Source organism: Saimiri boliviensis, chromosome 10 (assembly GCF_048565385.1).
Source record: "Saimiri boliviensis isolate mSaiBol1 chromosome 10, mSaiBol1.pri, whole genome shotgun sequence".
Classification (NCBI taxonomy): Eukaryota; Metazoa; Chordata; class Mammalia; order Primates; family Cebidae; genus Saimiri; species Saimiri boliviensis.
Genome location: NC_133458.1, coordinates 39090634 through 39110802, shown reverse-complemented (window position 1 = coordinate 39110802; position 20169 = coordinate 39090634). Strand labels below are relative to the sequence as shown.

The window sequence follows — 20169 nt, the reverse complement described above, 5'->3', positions numbered from 1 at the left end:
AGCAATTAAAGTAAAATAAAGAATCCATAAATGACAATTTTCAGCTCTAGGAAAATGCTTAGTTTCATTAATGTTGCCTTTGAGGCAGAGACATGGTGAGAGCTAAGGTTAAGAGTCAGAAAGAAAATGGCATATATCCTATTAGTTTTACTTTCTCTGTTCCTAAAGTGGGGGTACTACCACTAATCTCAAAAAGTTTCATAAAGATAAGAAATAATGCCTATGAAATGCCTGACATATAACCAAAACCTAACAACATTAAGCCCCATTCTCTCTCCATCCCCTGATCAAATTCTAGCTTGTTGTAAACAGCAGTTAATCTTAGGATTCCTGCAATGCATGTGCCAAATGGAAGTACCCTTTTCTTGATTTTGGTTTGGTTACTGCCCACCATCATGGGACAGATGGAGGTAGTTATAGAAAGAAAATTGTTTTAGTTTAAAATGATAAAAACCACTCTTGCTTTTTTTTCATTTTTAGTTTACTTTTAAGTGGTTGTGAATGGAGGCGGTTGTAAACCATTATTTACGCAAAGTTGAAAATAATGCCACACAAAATTTAAAAATTTATTTAATAAGGAATAAGGTGCACACTGAATATGAGCACACCGCTTTAGACCCCTCTTTCCTCTTATAATCAAAACGTATAATTAATCATAAGTGTGGCAAAAGAAATTTCTGCAAAAACCCATGACTTGTAGCTTAGCCACCAAGTGTCAGGATGAGGCGGCTAAAATGTAATCAGAATGCCTCAGAGGCATACCTTGTATTTTCAGAACACATGGAATTCCAAAAAAGAACTGTTAATTGGACTGACAGTCCCCACAATTGTGATCATCTTCAAAGTGTATAAAAATATATTCCCAGTTTCATCTTATTTGTAACCTTGATTCTATCCTATGCCAGAACAGATCAAATGGTATGTGGGATTGAGCTGGGGAAAGCTTCATCTTTAATTTGTTCTCCTTACAGATATCTTGATAACTTATCAATAATAATCAGCAGGCAAATGCTACACAGTTACTTCAGTTGCTTATTAAATGGTCCAGAAATGGTGATCATAAACATTTTGCTTTCATGACCTCACCACCTTCATTTTCTAATATATGCAAAAGCAGTGTTTTGCATGGTATTCATCTATTTTTTGTTATTAATGGGAAATGTTTATCAGAGAAAAAATTTACCAGAAGAATCAAAGTTTCTCATTTCAGTGTTTGTCCTACTGGAACAAATACAGTGCTATTTAAAAATCATCAGCTGCTTGTTCTTTCTGCAAAGTGATTTGCTTGCAGAAACAACACAAAATCTGGTCAACACCCTTCTTCCTTTCTCTAGCATGGCACAAAAGTGTTATCTCAACAGACAGGAAAGGAAACTAAAATTAATTTATGTTTTCATAAATTTGGCTCTGCTCAGCAAATTCATTCATTAATTATAATGAACAGCACAGAAAGGGTATGTTTTGGTCAATCAAATGCCTGCATTCATAGGAGAATTTTGAAATACAAGAGACTGCATGTTTTACTTAGCTCAAACCAATAAAAAAAAACAGATTATTATTCTTTTATCAGGATTTAGCAGATGTGTCATATGAGGAAAGCATTCACAATACTCTGTAGCTGTTTTTAAAACTAGAGTGGAACCATTATTCTACTTAAAGTGACTGCCTTTGTTCTATGTCAAGATTCTAGCACTGAGCCATACAACCATAAAGGCTTTTTAATTTGGAAAATAAAGCATTTAATTTCTGCATAAGAAACTGTAATTCAATTTCAAATAGTAAAATATGTAATATATTTTGAAACAGTCCTGAAATTTGTTAAAATGGGCATTTTCAGATTATTTTTAGCTTGAAGGGAAGTATCCCTTGCAAGAAAAATCACTGTATCATAATGCAATGCATATGAATAGAGTTTTACATTTATTTTAGCAAAAACAGAATTTTTTTTTTAAGACAGAGTCTTAAAAAAAAGAGTCTTGCTCTGTCACCCAGGCTGGAGTACAGTGGCTTGATCTTGGCTCATTGCAATCTCCGCCTCCCAAGTTCAGGCAATTTTCCTGCCTCGGCCTCTCAAGTCACTGGGATTACAGGTATGTGCCATCACACCTAATTTTTGTACTTTCAGTAGAGACGGGGTTTCACTATGTTGGCCAGACTCTTTCAAACTCCAGACCTCAAGTGATCTGCCTGCCTCGGCCTCCCAAAGTGCTGGGATTGCAGGTGTGAGCCAAAGCACCCAGCCTGAGATACACCTTATAATCACTGGCAAAGTAAATCTGCCTGTCCCAAGGCAAGAGCTCACTGTTGCACGTGGGTGGGCTCAGCTCTGTACAGAGGATGGGGGTCAACCAGCTGTTGCCTCAGGTGGACTATTTGCATTAATAGCCATAAACAGAGGGACTTCTTCCCAAATTTGCAGCCTGCCACCATGCCTGGCTAATTTTTGTATTTTTAGTAGAGATGGAGTTTCACCACATTGGCCAGGCTGGTCTTGAACTCCTGACCTCAAGTGATCTGCCCACCTCAGCCTCCCAAAGTGTTGGGATTATAGGCATTTAGCAAAAACAGTTTTAAGAACAGTCATTCCTTGACCAGTATTACCTCCTTAAAGCAGCATTTCCCAAGGGGTGGCAATTGGATTCCCCACTGGAGAGACCTTCTTGTCACAACTGAAGAGCTGCTACTGGTATCTAGTGGGTAGAGACTAAGGATGCTGCTAAAAATCCTACCAGGTACAGGACAGCTCCCCACAAACAGCAAAAAATAACTGCTCCCAAATATCAACAGTGCTCAGGTTGAGAAAACATGCTTTAAAGCAAAATTACTAAAAAGCTTTAAAATTTTTTTTTGAATTTTGAACCCAATGAACAGGTCAAGGTTTTGAAAAGGAAGATCATTGTAGGTAAACTCAACATACTGAGTCGCAGTCTGAGAAAAGTAAAACTTAGGCCTAAATGACACTACATAGAACAATTTTAAATACATAAAGTCAAGAAATAGAATTTTCTAAACAGATACAATTTTGGCATAACGTATCTTCACTTAAATGCACTTCAAACTTTATTTTTAATGCCTGCTACATAGTAGGTACTCACCAAATACTTATTGAGGAAGGAAGGAGGGAAATTTCTATCTTCCTATATATTAGCCCAGGATATTTTGAAAAATAATACTGGAGAGAGATCCAAGATGGCTGATCACTAGCAGCTCGGGATTGTAGCTCCCAGTGAAAACGCAAAGAACGAGAGGACGCCACACCTTCACATGAATTCTTATTGCTCACGCACTAGGAGATTCCAAGCAGAGGAGCCCCACGGGTCGCCAGCGCGACTCTTGTGACTGGCGAGGCGGTTTTGCCAGCGCCTCGGAGCGTCGGTTCTTGGTGCAGACTCAGAAAAGCACCATCAATCTTAACGACGCTGATTTAGTCGGCACAGTGGGTTGCTCAGATTTCGGTGCTGAGAATCCGTAAGTTGGACGTCCACTCAGAAACCCAATTACAAAGACGGTAATTATAAAGACCACAGATGGATAAATCTACAACGAAGGGAAGAAAACAGTCAAAAAAGGCTGAGAATACCCAAGATCAGAATGCCTCTCCCTCAGCAGAGGATCCCAGTTCCTCATCAGCAACGAAACAAGGCTTGATGGAGAACAAGTGTGTTCCAATTACAGAAGCAGGCTTCAAAATGTGGATAATAAGAAACTTCTGTGAATTAAAAGAACTTGTTTTAACACAATCTAAAGAAACTAAGAACTTTGAAAAAAGGTTTGACGAAATGTCACCAAGAATACAAAATTTAGAGAGGAAAATAAGTGAATTGATGGAGCTGAAAAACACAATACGAGAACTACGTGAAGTATGCACAAGTTTTAACAGCCGCATTGATCAAGCAGAAGAAAGGATATCAGAAGTCGAAGACCAACTCAATGAAATAAAACTAGAAGACAAGATTAGAGAAAAAAGGATAAAAAGGAATGAGCAAAGTCTCCAAGAAATATGGGACTATGTGAAAAGACCTAATCTACACTTGGTAGGTGTACCTGAATGTGACAAAGAGAATGAATCCAAGCTGGAAAATACGCTTCAGGATATTATTCAGGAAAATTTTCCCAACTTAGTAAGGCAGGATAATATTCAACTCCAGGTAATACAGAGAACACCACAAAGATATTCCTCAAGAAGAGCAACTCCAAGGCACATAATCGTCAGATTCACCAGGGATGAAATGAAGGAGAAAATACCAAGGGCAGCCAGAGAGAAAGGTCAGGTTACCCACAAAGGGAAGCCTATCAGACTTACAGCAGATCTCTCAGCAGAAACCCTACAAGCCAGAAGAGAGTGGGAACCAATATTCAACATCCTTAAAAGAACTTTCAACCGAAAATTTCACATCCAGCCAAACTAAGCTTCATAAGTGAAGGAAAAATAACGTTTTTTGTGAACAAGCAAGCACTCAGAGATTTCATCACCACCAGGCCTGCTTTACAAGAGCTTCTGAAAGAACCACTACACACAGAAAGGAACAAACAGTATCAGCCTTTCTAAAAAATACGAAAAAGTAAAGAACATCAATATAATGAAGAATTTACATCAACTAATGGGCAAAATAGCCAGCTAATATTAAATGGCAGTATTAAACTCACATATCATTACTCTAAATTTAAATTGACTAATTTCCCCAATTCAAAGACAGACAGGCAATTTGAACAAAAAACTAAAACCCATCGGTATGCTGCATCCAGACCCATCTCACATTCAAGGATACACAAAGACTCAAAACAAGGGATGGAGAAAGATTTATCAACCAAACAGAGAGCAAAAATAAATAAATAAAAAGCAGAAGTTACAATTTTTGCCTCTGATAAAATAGTCGTTAAAGCAACAAAGATCAAAAGAAGCAAAGAAGGACATTATATAATGATAAAAGAATCAACGCAACAACAAGAAGAGTTAAAGATCCTAAATATATACGCACCCAATACAGGAATACCAAGACATACAAGACTAATAAAGAGACTTAGACTCCCACACAATAATAGTGGGAGACTTCAACATTAATATTAGACAGATCAATGAGACAGAAAATTAACAACGATATCCAGGACTTGAACTCAGATCTGGAACAAGTAAACGTAATTAACATTTATAGAACTCTCCACTTTAAATACACAAAATATACACTCTTATCAGTACCACATCATATCAACTTAGAAGTTTAAACAAAATGTTGGTTGGCTCCTTGTTTGTTATTCTCTTCCCTCATTTTCTTTCATGTCTCCTTTATTAAGGACAATTATAGGCATATCCATATTTAGACTGCATTCTAGCCTGGGCAATAAAGCAATACCCCCATTCTCTCTCCCGCTTCCTCTTTCTCTTTCTTCCTCTTCTTTATTAAAAAAAAAAAAAAAGAAAGAAAGAAAGCTGGGAATTTAGCTCCTTCATTAAAAAAACCAGTTGAGACAGTGGGTGAGGGTCTCCAGTTACAACAGATTGACAACAGCAGAACTGTTACTTCTCTGGGTACAGAGGTTGGGGAAGAAAAATCAGATATATAGTAAATATTTAATAAACCCTAAGAGGCAGCCAAGGCACCCAGAATATGACCTCAGAATGCTCATATCCACCCTTTGAATGGAATTGACTATTTACATAAGCAGGGACTGGAAAATTCGGGAAAAGTCCTATATATAAAAAAAAAAAAGAAGAAGAAAAATAATACTGAAATAAAGATAGGACCCCTCCCCTCTTGGACTTCAGCAGGACTTCTCCAAAGTCCTCCCTTCTTCCACAGTACTGCAGTGTAGCCAGCCAGCCAGCCAGGGCCATTTTCCAGGCTCCTATGCAACTCGGAAAAGTTGCATGTCTATGAAAGGTCTCCTGGATACACCGTGTGCACTCTGCAGAAGAAAGCCCACGCTCAGAGGAAGTGCTTGCCCTTCATTTCCCCTCTTTCCCCCTTACCATGTATTGGTATGTGGAGCAGGCATTGATCCTGTTTCAAGTATGCTGATGAAGCTAACTCCCTAAGAGTAGTAGTAAAACAAAAATAACCTGGGTTGTTTAATGACCACTTGGCATGGAGCTGCCTCTCCAGCTGGGATTACTCACCTCCAGACTGTTACGTGAGAGAAATGAATTTATTTAATCTGTTGTATGTTGAGTCTCTTTGTTACAGCCACCTGCACAAAGCAATTCTAGAAGTGATAATCCCCTATGTTACTGGGGTTATAAATGCATTCCAGCTGAAGAAATGTTAAACTGGCTAAATTTAAAAAATTTCAATGCAAGTAATATTTGAAAGTCTAGATTACATACTCTATATATGAAGATTAGGAGGAAGAATTGCCATGGATTTAATATGGTCAATCACATTTACCCAATCTAAAGGAAAAAGGCACATAAGAAATCTGAAGATAACTGCCAAATAAATTCGTTTACGTGATATAATATTTACGTAAACTCATGCTAATGATAGCAGGCTGGGCCCTGTAAAATGTAGGTTTAATCATGTACTTTTGACTTTTAAAATTTTGTAATTACAGCATCTTCATCATCTTGACTGTGTCTCTCTTTGACTAAGATACCTGTAAGAATACCAGTAGCAAGAGAAAACAAAAAAAAAGCTAGAAGACTCCAAAAAGTAAACAATTAACCTTGAATCACTAATTTCTGTATAAATTGTATATTCAGATTTTGAATAGCCAATTAAATTTAATTAAAAAGCTTCTGTGCCTATCCTGGTGTTCAGAAAATGCAGCTGCTTCTCTTTGGGCACATTCCTTATTAAACTACAAAGTATTTTTCTCTGGGCTTTATTTGAAGGTATCTATTTATTCAAAGATTTACTCCTACTCTATGTGAATATGGAGGAACTGTTGAAAAACCTAAATACTTTTCATGGGAATCAATTAAAATATATTTCAGTTAAGCAGCTTTATGCAATTCAGATTTTTTCAATATTGCTCTTTTTAAAATTAAATGGCCAGGCACTGTGACTCATGCCTGTAATCCCAGCACTTTGGGAGGCTGAGGCAAGTGGATCACCTGAGGTCAGGAGTTCCAGACCAGACTTGCCAACTTGGTGAAACTCCGACCCTACCAAAAATATAAAAATTAGCCGGGTGTGGTGGTGCCTGCCTATAATGCCAGCTACTTTGGAGGCTGAGGCAGGAGAATCACTTGAAACTGGGAGGTGGAGGTTGCAGTGAGCCAAGATCACACCACTGCACTCCAGCCTGACTGACAGAGCAAGACTCCATCTCAAAAATAAATAAATAAATAAATAAATAGAAATTAATGTCTTCCATACTATCACGGCCTTTCTATACTGGGAAGTATCTATACCTTAAATATATGAAAATAGCAAAGGTACCACGATATAAATTGCAATCTCTTAACATCCTCCCCATCCCAAATTATATTTTTGTATTGTTTTGAAAAGTCCAGTGCCATTAATCCAATGATAGATGCAATTTTTAATAACTTGAAATCAAAGCATCAATACAGCATGATTTAAAAAGTAAAATAGCTTCATCTGAAATATGTTTAAAGATTTTAAAATTCTAAAGAATTTGAAGGTCTCACAACAAAATCATTTCTAAATTTAATAAAGTTCAGTGTACAAATTAGACATCTTTATAATTTATATATTAAGTTCAAAACTATTTGCTGTTTTAGCGTAATATTAACTTTTGGCTGAAAAAACACAAGATGCACTTCCTTCCCAGTTGAATAGCAGCACACTGATTAATCACTAAGGAGATTTTGATTCTTGATTTAGGAATAAATTGATCTCATAATGTAAAACAAAATTAAAATGACAGTTTCAAAACCTCTCTCCTTCCCAATTTCTTTCTGGAGCATTAGTCACTCAATTACATTTTACCACTATAGGAAAAGGCAAACAGATGACACACTTGGAGCAATGAATGTCCCAGTGAACACTCAATCGGTAAATCACCACAGTGAGTCTATGATGGCTACCACATGTGTGTGAAAATGATGTTACCTACTGTAAAAAACATAATCATCTAAATCAGGCATCACCAAACTACGGCCCTCGCATGCGGCCCCCTGAGGCCATTTATGCGGCCCCCCGCCACACTTCAGGAAGGGGAACCTCTTTCATTGGTGGTCAGTGAGAGGAGCACAGTATGTGGCGGTCCTCCAACGGTCTGAGGGACAGTGAACTGGCCCCCTGTGTAAAAAGTTTGGGGACACCTGATCTAAATAAAGAAATCACAATTCTCCATTTTAAACCAAGAAGCTTTAAGAATCTCCATATACACCGAGTTCCATATGGGAGGCTGTGTGAAAATGAACTGGAAGCGGCAAGGTGTGGTGGCTCACGCCTGTAATATCAGCATTTGGGGAGGCCAAGGTGGGTGGATCACGACGTCAGGAGTTCAAGATCAGCCTGGCCAACATGGTAAAACCCCGTCTCTACTAAAAATACAAAAATTAGCTGGGTGTGGTGGTGTGCACCTGTAATCCCAGCTACTTAGGAGGCTGAGGCAGAAGAATCACCTGAAGCTGGGAGGCGGACATTGCAGTGAGCCAAGATCGCACCACTGTACTCCAGCCTTGGCAACAGAGCAAAAAAAAAAAAAAAAAAAAGAAAATGAACTGGAATCTCTTATGCATGCCATATCTGTGAACTTAGATAAATCAGAAGTCTCCAGGCTTTTTTGTTTGTTTGATTTTTTTCTATAAACAAAGGAGACTAGTCTTGGCTAATGGTTCTCCACAGGAACAGTACCTTAGGATTTGTTTTAGAAACAGACAAGAGCATTTTTGGTTTTCACAGTGACTGGCACTGAGGGAGGCAGGGCAAAGATGTGGTTCCTTGCCACACATCCAGAAACTGTGCCATGTTCCCTACCACTTTCAAATGTCTCTCTGTTCATTCCTTTCATTGGAACCCTCTGTATGACCAGTCTAGAGAGTAACTCCTTTTTACTTATTAAACAAGTCATTTTAGTGTTTTAACAAACTAAATTTTCTAGGGATTCAACTCCTGTGCACATGTGTACTTTGTTTGGAACTCTAGTAAGAGTCATTCACCATTTCAGAAAAATCAATTCACCCTCCACAAATCTGCTGACTCAAAGTAAACAACATTAGCAGGATGGGATCAGGATTCTTTTGCAACTATTGTATTCAAAAGACTGACCTACAATATGATCTAAGGCTCCTTGTAATTCTAACATTCTTGACTCTATGTAAAACGTTCATTTGGCAAGTGCCGATTATTAGCAAGCCTTTACCTCTACTCTTACATTTCAAAGTACTGCAATTAAGTTAAAAAGCGAAATAACATGTGGTTGCTAAGGTGATACATAAAAACACAGACTTCACTAAATGTTCAAACACTGATGTGAACAGGGGGGAATTTCATAGTTCTGATGCCTTTCACAGCTTAATATAGAAGGACAAAAAAAAAAAAAATACCTAAGGCACAGCGGGAGCCCTTCAGTCTGGCCACAAGAGCCACTACTGGCCTCAGCAGCTGAGTGCCCTTGTTCTGTCCTTGGGCTAAGGGTCACATATGTTAGTTATATGCTGCCTCAGCATTTCTCCCAAAAAATTTATTCAGAAAAATATACATTTGCAAGCAATACAGATGTTCTAAATGTGAAACAGGAGGAACACAACCAAACTGTAAATGTCTACTTAGCAGAACTTCAATTTCATTCAAAATGCAACACCTTCAACTTAACATTGGCTTGCCAACAGTGTAACTATACTCCCGCCTTTCTGTGGCAATTTGTTCCTGCAATCAAATTGAGGGCTAATCATCACATCTACTATGCCAATTTCTGGTTTATGAAAACACACTGAAGACATGACTGCAGGAACTATCTGTACTTCTCACGCAACTGGGTTTGCCCCAAATCCACCTTCTCCATTACTGTGTCTGACCAGCCAGCACTACCACTTCCGTCCTCTACCATATAAGCTCCGGTCACAGGCAACACTTTGTTAACATTCCACAGCTTTTCATATGTACATTAAAATAAGCTTCCTAAGACAAGGTTTGAGGAAATAATTCTCTGACGAAATAAGAAAAACCCATACTTAATAAATATATCCTTCTTGGCCAAATGACCAAGAGCCAAAAAATAACTAATCACATACAAAGGATTAAATAGAAAACAGGGGAAAAAAAAACAAGCACCAATTTATGTTTGATCTACACACCAAAACAAATGCAAGATCCAGAATATTCAACTGGAAAACGGCACCAAGAAAGTCTAATTGACATTGTTTTTTCAAAAAGAAAATTTCATTGAGACATTTAACTCATATATTCTTTGTAAGCTATTACAGAAATAGTTCAAAATTACTGGAAGATCAGAAAAAATTAACACTATTTGAAGGTAGGGATATATAAACATTAACTTTTTAACTCATATTTTCTAAGAAAATGATTATAATTTTTTACAAGGAAAAAATATCCAATAACAGCAATATTTTTTATAAATCTCAACTTCTTCTAACTGCCCTCACATACATGTAGGATCCCAAACTACCAATTTCCAGAAAACACATGTTTCTAACCAATTAAATATGTGAAACATGAAAGGATTTTTGAACGAGTATAGCTGACTTCTCAAGTTTCCCGTATTGAACAGTTTACTTTCAGCCTCCAGCATCTCAACGACCATCTGACTTCAGTGTTTGTTTGGGCTTATAAAGGTTATGGGTTAGAGTTTGGGGTGAAGAACACATTTTGACCTGATGTAACATTTTAAATCTATTTTATTCAAACACTAAGAGAAAGAGTGTTTGCCAATGGCTCTTTGAAAAAAGCAAATGACCCAGCACGGAGACCCAGTCCTGTATTGTTCTTACCCGCAGGGCCTCAATGACGAGGTCTCTGGCCTCCAGCTCCCCTTCCATCACGCTCAGGAGCATCCGCAGCTCGGATTTACTGAGAGTATCCACATCAAACTCTTTTTTCTGTAACACACAAAAAATAAGGCAATGAAAAATCTTGTCCTAAGGAAGACACACACATTCTAAGGGTATGCAATGAATCATTTTTATTCCAGTGGCTCAGCAGATCCAAGAGGAATGGGGTACTATTTGCAGCAGACAACCTATGCCTCGCCCTTCTAGGAGGAGAGGTAAAAACGATAATGCCCATCTCTCCACTCTCCCCTCCAAAGAGCTATAGTTTCCCAGTCTGCCTGCACACCCAGATTCAAAATCTCTCCAAATTACACAGCACAAACTTAAAGTCCCTGGAGTCTGGAGCAAAATAGCTCTGGTATATCTTAGGGGAGTGGGGGGAGTTTCAAGGGTAGCAAAGAAAACATGGATGTATTCCTAGAAGGCCCCCAACATAAAGGCTCCCGGGAGGTTATTACAAATTCCAGAACATCCAATAATAACAGGTCATGTTTATATACTCTGCAGCAGAGGCCACCAGCTGGCAGCCAAATCTGGCCCACAGATGTGTGTTACTTGGGCCACAAACCGGGTTTGTCATCGTTGCTGTTTTTTATTTAGCCAACATTAAAAATCTGAAGATGTCACCAAAAAATCCAGATCCCTGGTTTGTCTTTAAATGTCAGATGACTAGGTAACCCCAGATTCACATTTCCTCAGGGTGATAATCCACAGAGCCAGGAAGTAGCTGCCCCTCAAGAAGGAACACATTCCTCATGTTGCCAACCCTCCCCCACCAACACATACATACATACATACATATACACACACACAGTACAGACACACACACTTTTAAGAAGCCAGGACTGCCACCCATATGTGGTCATCTGGACTGCCATAGTCAGGTGAGTTTGGAATCTCTGCTGTTTGAGTATCAAAGTGCCTTCTTATGAATGCCTCTGTAGCTTCTTGGCAGGCCTGGGAGGGAGCTGAAGCTGGAGTAAGTGAGCCTTCCAGGGACCCAGCTACAACATGAAGTCAGCACCAGGGTCCTAGGTACGGGGGCTGGGGAGGGGAGGTGATTATAATTTCTCACACAAGGTTCTCCCAGCCCTTGTCTTCTCTTGTACATTTCTTCCCTGAGCGACTGCAGCCAACCTCTCAAGGCTTTAAATCCCATTGATATGCCACTGACTCTTGATTCTTTTGTCTTCTGCTCCAATCTCCTTTCTCATAGCAACTTTTAGAAGTAGGTCCTCTGGCATTCGTTCTAGAGATAAAGCTGAGAGATCATCATTGGTGAGTTCACAGTCAGCCTGAGTGAGTTCGAAGCCTGTGCTCCTTCCACCAGGCACACTCTGTTCCTCCCTACTGTAGACAGACTCATTTGACAAGCCCAGTCACCATCATAGCGAAGGGGAATGCAACATTCATTCCCAAATCTCTCTGTACACTTGCCCTCAGAAGCCGTTGCTCAAAATGTGCCAAAATATTACTTCACACTTGCCTAGCACCCAATGACTTCCAAAGAATTCTCAAAGAATCAACTCTAATTTACACCATATTGTCATCACCATTTTTAAAATTGAAACTCAGAAAAGTCAGCTAATGTATCCAGATTGTGCAACCAGTAAACAGTAAAACCACAATATATGACCAAATGCCATGACTTATCTTCACACTTTACCATCATGGCACCAACATTCTAGAATAAGCTCTTTGAGATTGGATAAAAAAGTTATCATCCTATCAATCAGCCAACATGAACACCAGGCTATTTCTGTGAAGACACAAAAGTATACATAGCAAAGACAATGAATTACTTCAAAGGCTTTCAAACAGGCATGACCAGAATGGTCATATTTAAGAATGCGACACATAAAAGAAGCTTCTAGAAAGAGATATGATGGTATGAGGGGGAAAGAGACCAGAGGTAGGGTGTTCTCTCAAGACAGGCTTTAAAAAGACTCTCTCTTAAAATTATTTCTTTTTGCATGTACACTAGACAGAGAAGTTATTTGGGAAGGCAAAGACTAAGGCTAAAGAGAAAAGGAAAACCTATAGCAAGCATAAATCATGTATAGTTCTCAGGGATGCCTGTTACAAATATTTCTTAGAGATGCTCCCTATGAATAGTAAACTCCAATACACCAGGTCTCAATTTCTGCTCCCACTACACGGTAGTGTCCATAAAGTCTTATAAACCAATTGTTCTCAAACTTTGGCATACATAAGAATCACCTGAAGACCTTGTGAAAAAACAGACTGCAGGGCTCCACCCCTAGAAACTGTAATTCAATGAGTCTGAGATGCAGCTGTGAATCTGCCCTTCTAAAAAGCTCCTGCTGATGCTATTGGTGTAAAGATTACACTCTGAGGAACATTTATATAACTTATGTCATTCTCTGTTTTCTCATCTGTATAATGGAAATCCTAACATCTACCCTGCATTCTTCTGAGGATTAAACAAGAACATATCAATGAAGTAAGTGGCAAATGAAGGCAGGCGATTGTTATTATTAACCCAGATGTTTCATGTAGAGAGGAGTAGGGTATTGGCCAGGAGCCTATTTCTTTGAAGACCTACCAGCCCAAGTCCAATAAACTCAGTTTATTGACTATGATGAAAGACAGGCTCTTTTATCCTGTTTTTTTCCCACTGAGATGGGAGAGTAAGCTGCAATTCTTGTGTGCTTTAGAGGGTAATGTTTTATTAATGATGCTGCTCGTTGCTCTAAAGATTTTAATTAATTGTATATTTTATCGTCCTGTTTCTCCAAAGCTTTATAAGCAAAGTGCTCCATTTTAAAAACTAATAAATTATGAAAGACATTGCCAAGATCCTGATTCATATTAGAATCAGGAGAGCCTGCCCTGCTTCCATCAGCAGCAGCAACACATGTGACCTACAGCCCAAACTTCTGTTTTTCTATACATTACCATCAATAAAGAGGGAAATTCATTAAAATAAAAAAAATAGTAGTACAAAGGTCCTTGCTAAACCATAGATTATGTCACACAGAATGTTAAAAAATAAATCTGTCTCCCAACACAATGTATGATGTACTGTTTGAAACATACACTGCTTGTCTCTCTTCTATGTCTCCACCCCTATTTCTCCACTAAAACTACTAATTTCTGGTCTTTCATAGTACAAATATTATAATAATTTCAAATTTTCAACACTTTTCATTTTCATTCTATTCTGGCAAAACAGGGTTTAAAAAAAGCATGAAAAGATGCTGAAGATCTTAAGACTCCAAGTATTTCATAAATAAATACTAAGCACTTTGTTTTTTTTAGAAAAATAAGCCAAGAAGCAACAATTCTACAAAAAAATAGCATATATGTATGTATATAAGAAGTGGCATTAATCTTAGGTGCATATGGTACAAAAGTACTTAGATGTAGAAAAAAAATTATTAAGAGTTTCTTGGTTTAGAAGCCAAAGGAATTGTTTTTAATCATAGAATGTTTATAAAAGACTGCCTTGATAAACTAATTTCCAAATTGGATATAAGACAGAACAGATCAAAATGCCATTCACACAAAAAATTAAAGTCTCTATCAAGGCATTCATGAAAACATGACCCCTAAATCCTCAACCCCCCTACCCCCAAAAAAAAACCCACAGCGGACACATTCACAGACTAAGATTCACTATTGAAGTTGCTTTTCCCAATTAAAAGAGAAAAATCCAGCTCTTAATTTTTAGTGATGAAAAGAAACTAAAAACAAAATAAAACCAGACCTGCTACTAGATTTCAACTTCACAGGCCACTCTTCTGCCTGTTACATTTGCCAGGAAAAGTATTCCAGAAAAAATTGCTTTACACCTAGTTTTAAAAATCTGGCATGGCAGCTTCAACTAATCCAGAATCTGGTCATCAAATACAAAGTATGTCTTGTTTGGGATACAAGTCATATATATTAATTTACTGTATGTTAATCTATTGTATATTATAAATTATAGTTTATTTTAAAATTAAAAATTATACTTATATATCATATGTACATATATATGATATATATTATGTATAAATAAGGAGAAATAATCCCAAACTCAACTGTTCAACACAGTAGTTTTGAACAGCTCTGAGTTACACGGGGCAATCATGGGGTGGGCATTCTTCAGGATTTTTTCTCATTCAGGCTGAGACAGAAAGAGGCAGAACAAATAAAATAGACCCTGGCTGAATCAAGTCATCTTAAATTTCCAGAACTGAACACAGGCCAATACCAAATTTTCCCCTCCCCCAGTTCCCTAAATCTAAAATACTAGGTTTATGTGGGGAATTCAATAGACACAGCTAAATATTAATAGAAAAGTCTTGCCCATATCCTTTAAGAATTAGTGGAGGCAGCACATTGATCAGTTATCAAAATGCCTTCAGGAAACATAATGAGCCACAGATATCCCTCAGATCCTTCCTCAAACACATCTGTCCTATCAGGGCTGCTGGGGGATATGTTAATAACCAAACACAAACTCAGGCACATTCTCTGGCTCTTCCCACCAACACCAGGAGCCTCTCTTCCAGTTTACAATCCAGCAGGTTGTGCCTATTTTCCATCAGTAAGTTTTACACAGGAGAAAGCAAGCAGACTGGAAGGCTGGGTGATGAGAGATGTGGCTAGGGAACAATCGGCAAAATAGGGCAAATCATTTCATCTGATGAATCTCAGGGTTTCCACCAGTAAAATAAGGATGCTGGAGCAAGTGATCTCTTAAATCTCCTCCAGCCCCTAAATGTCCTGATTTCATGTAACATCAGGGTAACTGGATTACTGGACTGAGGAAATTTATTTAGGTCATTTCCTGAGCCTAAAAGCCTTTGTGAGGTACTTGAGGAAAACTGTTTTGCCTCTTTGCTCAGAAGTTACAGAAATGTATTTTCCTCCTAGTTTAATAGTACATGCTAATAATTAATAATGCATTTAGAAATTTCTATGTAAGCAAGATTTATGCTTTGGGAATGAAAATGGGCTATAAAGAAGGAGAAGCAATGAAATCATCTTGTAAGTTCCCGATCACAGTGCGAAGGCTGTATCACTGACATGCAAAAAATTAAATCCACCTCTCTGGGTACATAAGAACATGGACTATATTAAGAATTTAGCTAATTATAAGGGTTTTCATGAAGAAAAGTACAGGCTTCTCAAGATCTCAAACTATTTTCAAATCTCTGAAGCTACTTCTTACCTTGAGATTATCTTTCTGATTTCTCTCTCTGCAAGGAGGAAATAATTTTTGTGATGAGGTTGCACACCTCTGATGATGCTCTTCCTAATCCTCCATTCTCCTCTGATTCATCTGAGTCCTAGCTTTCTTTAGCACATAGCTCAAACCTCACCTTTGAATGCCTTTCCAGACTCCAGAAATCTCTTGTTCTCTCCAGTCTTAAAATCTTCACTTGGCAGTTAATCATGTCCAGCCTTGTGCATTTCTTCATGTTAAACTTATTAAATCTATTAACTCTATTTTCTCACCCCTACTAGATGTGTCAGGACAGGAGCATTATTACTTCTTCACTTGATTTTATCCAGCATGTTACCCCTGCCCCCACCCCACCATATATACCCTTGGTATAAAATATCTACTGCACAGTATGAAAACAGAAATGTGCAAAGGATGTCTCAGGTACAACCATCTTACTAAGATACAATGTTTCAGCCCACTCTAGAGGCAACCAAGTAACTGTACGAGATCTTTCAGTGTTTCAAAAATATTTAGATTAACCTAAACTAGGGAAGCAGTTTGATGTTCACCTTTAAAACAACATATAGTACCGAGAAGATGGGGTCTACTTGGTGTCAGCTCTCCGAGGCCATGTACCTCAGCTCAAATCAACCACACTCTCTGGGGTCTTTCGTGCAAGACAAGAAACTCAGTGTATTGAAAGGAGGTAATACTGACAAGGAAACAATGTCAGGAAGGAAACCTGGTACCGAGTGTAACTAATTTTAACTAAGAGAAAGCTGAAAAGAACGGCAGAAAAGTGGCTCAGTAAGGGGTGGCAGCCTCTAATAATTAGGCCAAACTACCTCCCTTTTCCTCCTTTCAGATCTCCCCACAGTCTCTATTTCCTCCTTAGAAAAAAAAGGACAACATCTCAAATAAAACTAACATCTATTTTCACCCTAACTCAGCTTTTCAATGTTACATCAGCCCAACACCGACACGGATCAGCTCCACAGGCAAGCAGACATTCAGATGTAATAACCAACTTTTAAGAAGCTTACAATGCATTAAAGAATATCGTCTTGATTATCTGTAGGTGGCAAATGTCTGCCTGCTGACTTTCAAATAAAGAGGCTGGGCCAAATGAAGAGGCAGGCCTTTGGAACCACCTTGTCTTTTCAGTGAAATATACGTCAAAACCAAATCTTTGCAAACAAGTATCCACTCCACATAGCAATGTTACCTAGATTACACTACATTTCTATGACCTATTAAATGGATCCCCAACCTATTAGTTGGTTACTAATAATTTATTTAAATAGAGTATCTCCCCCCTCTAAAATCAGGATTTCTGTATGGAAGGCATCATGCCATACACAGCATTAATAATATGATCTCATTATTTATGTAAGTTATTTAAAACATTAACATTTTAAAAATCTTTCACTCTCAGTGTTATCATCATCCTCTCTTGTACCTGTTCTCTGATTCTTTACCTAACTACCAAGAAAAAAGACAAATCTCTTTTCCATGTTATATAAGCTTTGCAAAGGAGCACCAAGAGAGAATAATGTAATGGAACGTGTTCAAATAAAGTCTCCTTCTAACGCAATAGTCAGACGGGCTTGGGTGGCAAAGTAAACGGAGTTGGGGGTTACTACTCCAGTCCCACAATTCTGTGCAATTGCAGACTATTCTAAAGCCTTGCCTAATCTCCTTTTTCCTGCCCAATCTTTCCTTTTATTCCCTTTTCCTGTTTCCAGACTTCTCCATGTTTCTCTTAACCCCCTATCAATCATGCTCTCTTCCACATCCCAATGGGTGATGTGGCCTTGACTCTATTACTGGAAGGATGCAGGCTGGCAGTGGTGCAGCCTCAATCATCATTTTGAAAAGAGAGAATCTAAGGAGAAAACTAATAGTGTTGGAAATTAAACTTTTAAAAAACCCCTATGAAGAATCTAAGAAGTTATTGAGAAAAGCAGCTTGGAAAGGGGCAGTATTAAGATGAAAAATTTTAAAACTAAGAATTAAGGTAATCTTTTTGGATCAACAACCATAATATCTATAATGTTAATTATTGCAAGTCACACGCCAACAGTTTCACTATAAGCTAGCTGGTAACACACACAGTGAATTTTCTAATTAGCCAATCAACATTAAGTTTTATGACACAACTTCTTGGTGAGCTTCCTTTTATTTTCTTCATTTAGTAAATATTTGGGGAACACTTAAACCATGTGCCTAGCATTGTGCTAGCAATTTCTTTTACAAAGTTCACTTTCTTTTACAAACTTCACACCACTCTCTCCCAGCCACAGCCTTGCTGTCCACATGATCAACAGCAGCTCTTTGCAAATCTAAGTACCAAGGCTGTGAAACATTTTCTCACCTCATAAAGTTATGTGAAACACACCAGGATAGAACCAACTGGCAATCTAGCCAAGGCATAGGTTCAATCACTGAGAGGACAAATGTTCTCTAACCAAAATTTCTCCTATGAGAAATACAGTAACAATAACAGCAACAATAATAATGAAGTCCAAAAACTGGTGCAAACAGAAATGTATGGCCTATTATTTAAGAAGAAAAAAACAAAAAGTGAAAAGCAGGAGGACACTGAAAACAGTTATATTCTCGTCTTTGGAAAAATATTCCAGTCAGTTTCCTCAACTTCCAAGCTATTTTTCTGAACCAAATAGCTGAGACCAGAATGGAAACCTCCATGTTCATCACTGAAAGCCCTTCGCATGTCTACCAAGGATATGGCCACATTTGCACACTCCTTCCTGCAGTGCCAGTCCAGATCATCCTTAAATCTCAAGGCCTACCTCAAATGCCATCCTTCTATGGAGGTTTCTAGATCCATCCACTGGGGATCCTCTCTATGACTGTTGCACTCCAAACTTGTAATGCAAAATCACGTGTGCCTCTCACGACACCATGATCTCTGATTTGATTCCTTGGTGTATGTCACTTTCTATCACTGGGATGTATTACTTCAGGGCAGCAAAGATGATACTCATGATGCCTGCATCTCTCTAAATGTTCACTAATATGTGTTAAATCTACATTATTTCCTATTTAAAACATTAAGCTGCAAAACTATCAACATTCTAGAGCTGCCATATATCTATAATTCAGTTTTTTTAAAAAAAAAAACATAGTGAAATTGGCTACAAAAGTTCTTTTCTGTGCATTTACATTCAATATTGTCACTTGGAAAACAAAAATTTCAAGGTTCCAGCTGTTAATTTGTTTAACATCACTGTTGTGCATTTTAAATCACTGTCCAAGTTTTTGTCACTGTCACCATGACAACAAATTTTATACCTACTTCTTGCATATTAGCTGCTCCAGAAAAGCCCAGAATGGCAAGAATGTTGGTTGGCTTCCCAAATAGAACTCTAAAAAGATCTCCATTTTCCTTCCACTCCAAAATTATTTGGTGACAATAAAAAGTATGAAGAGTTCTGTTTTCCATACTGCCTTATCCATTAGGAGTTATTTTCAGAGTAGAAACAGCAATACGGCCTATAAAAGTCATCACATTTGGCTAAGGCACTGAAAATAACCCAGGTTTCCCGGCATGGTTCACGGCAAAGACATTAATACAATCCTACTAAATAATGTAACTGTTACCCAGCTTTAAACTTGGTATGCTTTTAGGATTTAAACAGCTAAGAATGAGGATCACAAACTAAATTTAAAACATTCCACTAAAAATGATATTAAACTGAAAACTATAAATTAAGCTTGTTTCTAAGCAACAATCTAAATAGTCAAAGCTTAGTGAAAACACTGACTTTCAAAAATAGCCTACTGCTTCAGAGCTTCCATTGGCTCCTTACTGCCAAATGTATACATAAAAATGCACAATATGTAAACCGATTTGAAATTCAATAAATCTCCAAAGTGCAAAGTGAATTGTTCACTAAAATAAAAATTAAGTTCTCAGTCAACAAGAACCCAACTTAAACATTAAACCCAACCCAATATTAAAACGCCTTTGATTGTTAAGGAGCAACTGGGATGACACATACCACTCCTCTACACTGGCTTTCCTTTCATTTAAAAATCAATCTAC

General features: G+C 37.9%; 1 protein-coding gene across 6 annotated transcripts in view; it reads right to left on the bottom strand.

Moving 5' to 3' along the window:
• CTTNBP2 (cortactin binding protein 2) overlaps window positions 1-20169 on the bottom strand; it is a 482785-nt gene that overhangs the window by 141643 nt on the left and 320973 nt on the right. For all 6 annotated transcript variants that reach the window (XM_074379164.1, XM_074379165.1, XM_003921051.4 and 3 more), the window contains one exon: window positions 10862-10969. In XM_074379164.1, coding sequence (XP_074235265.1) covers window positions 10862-10969 — 108 coding nt within the window. The remainder of the gene's footprint in view (window positions 1-10861; window positions 10970-20169) is intronic.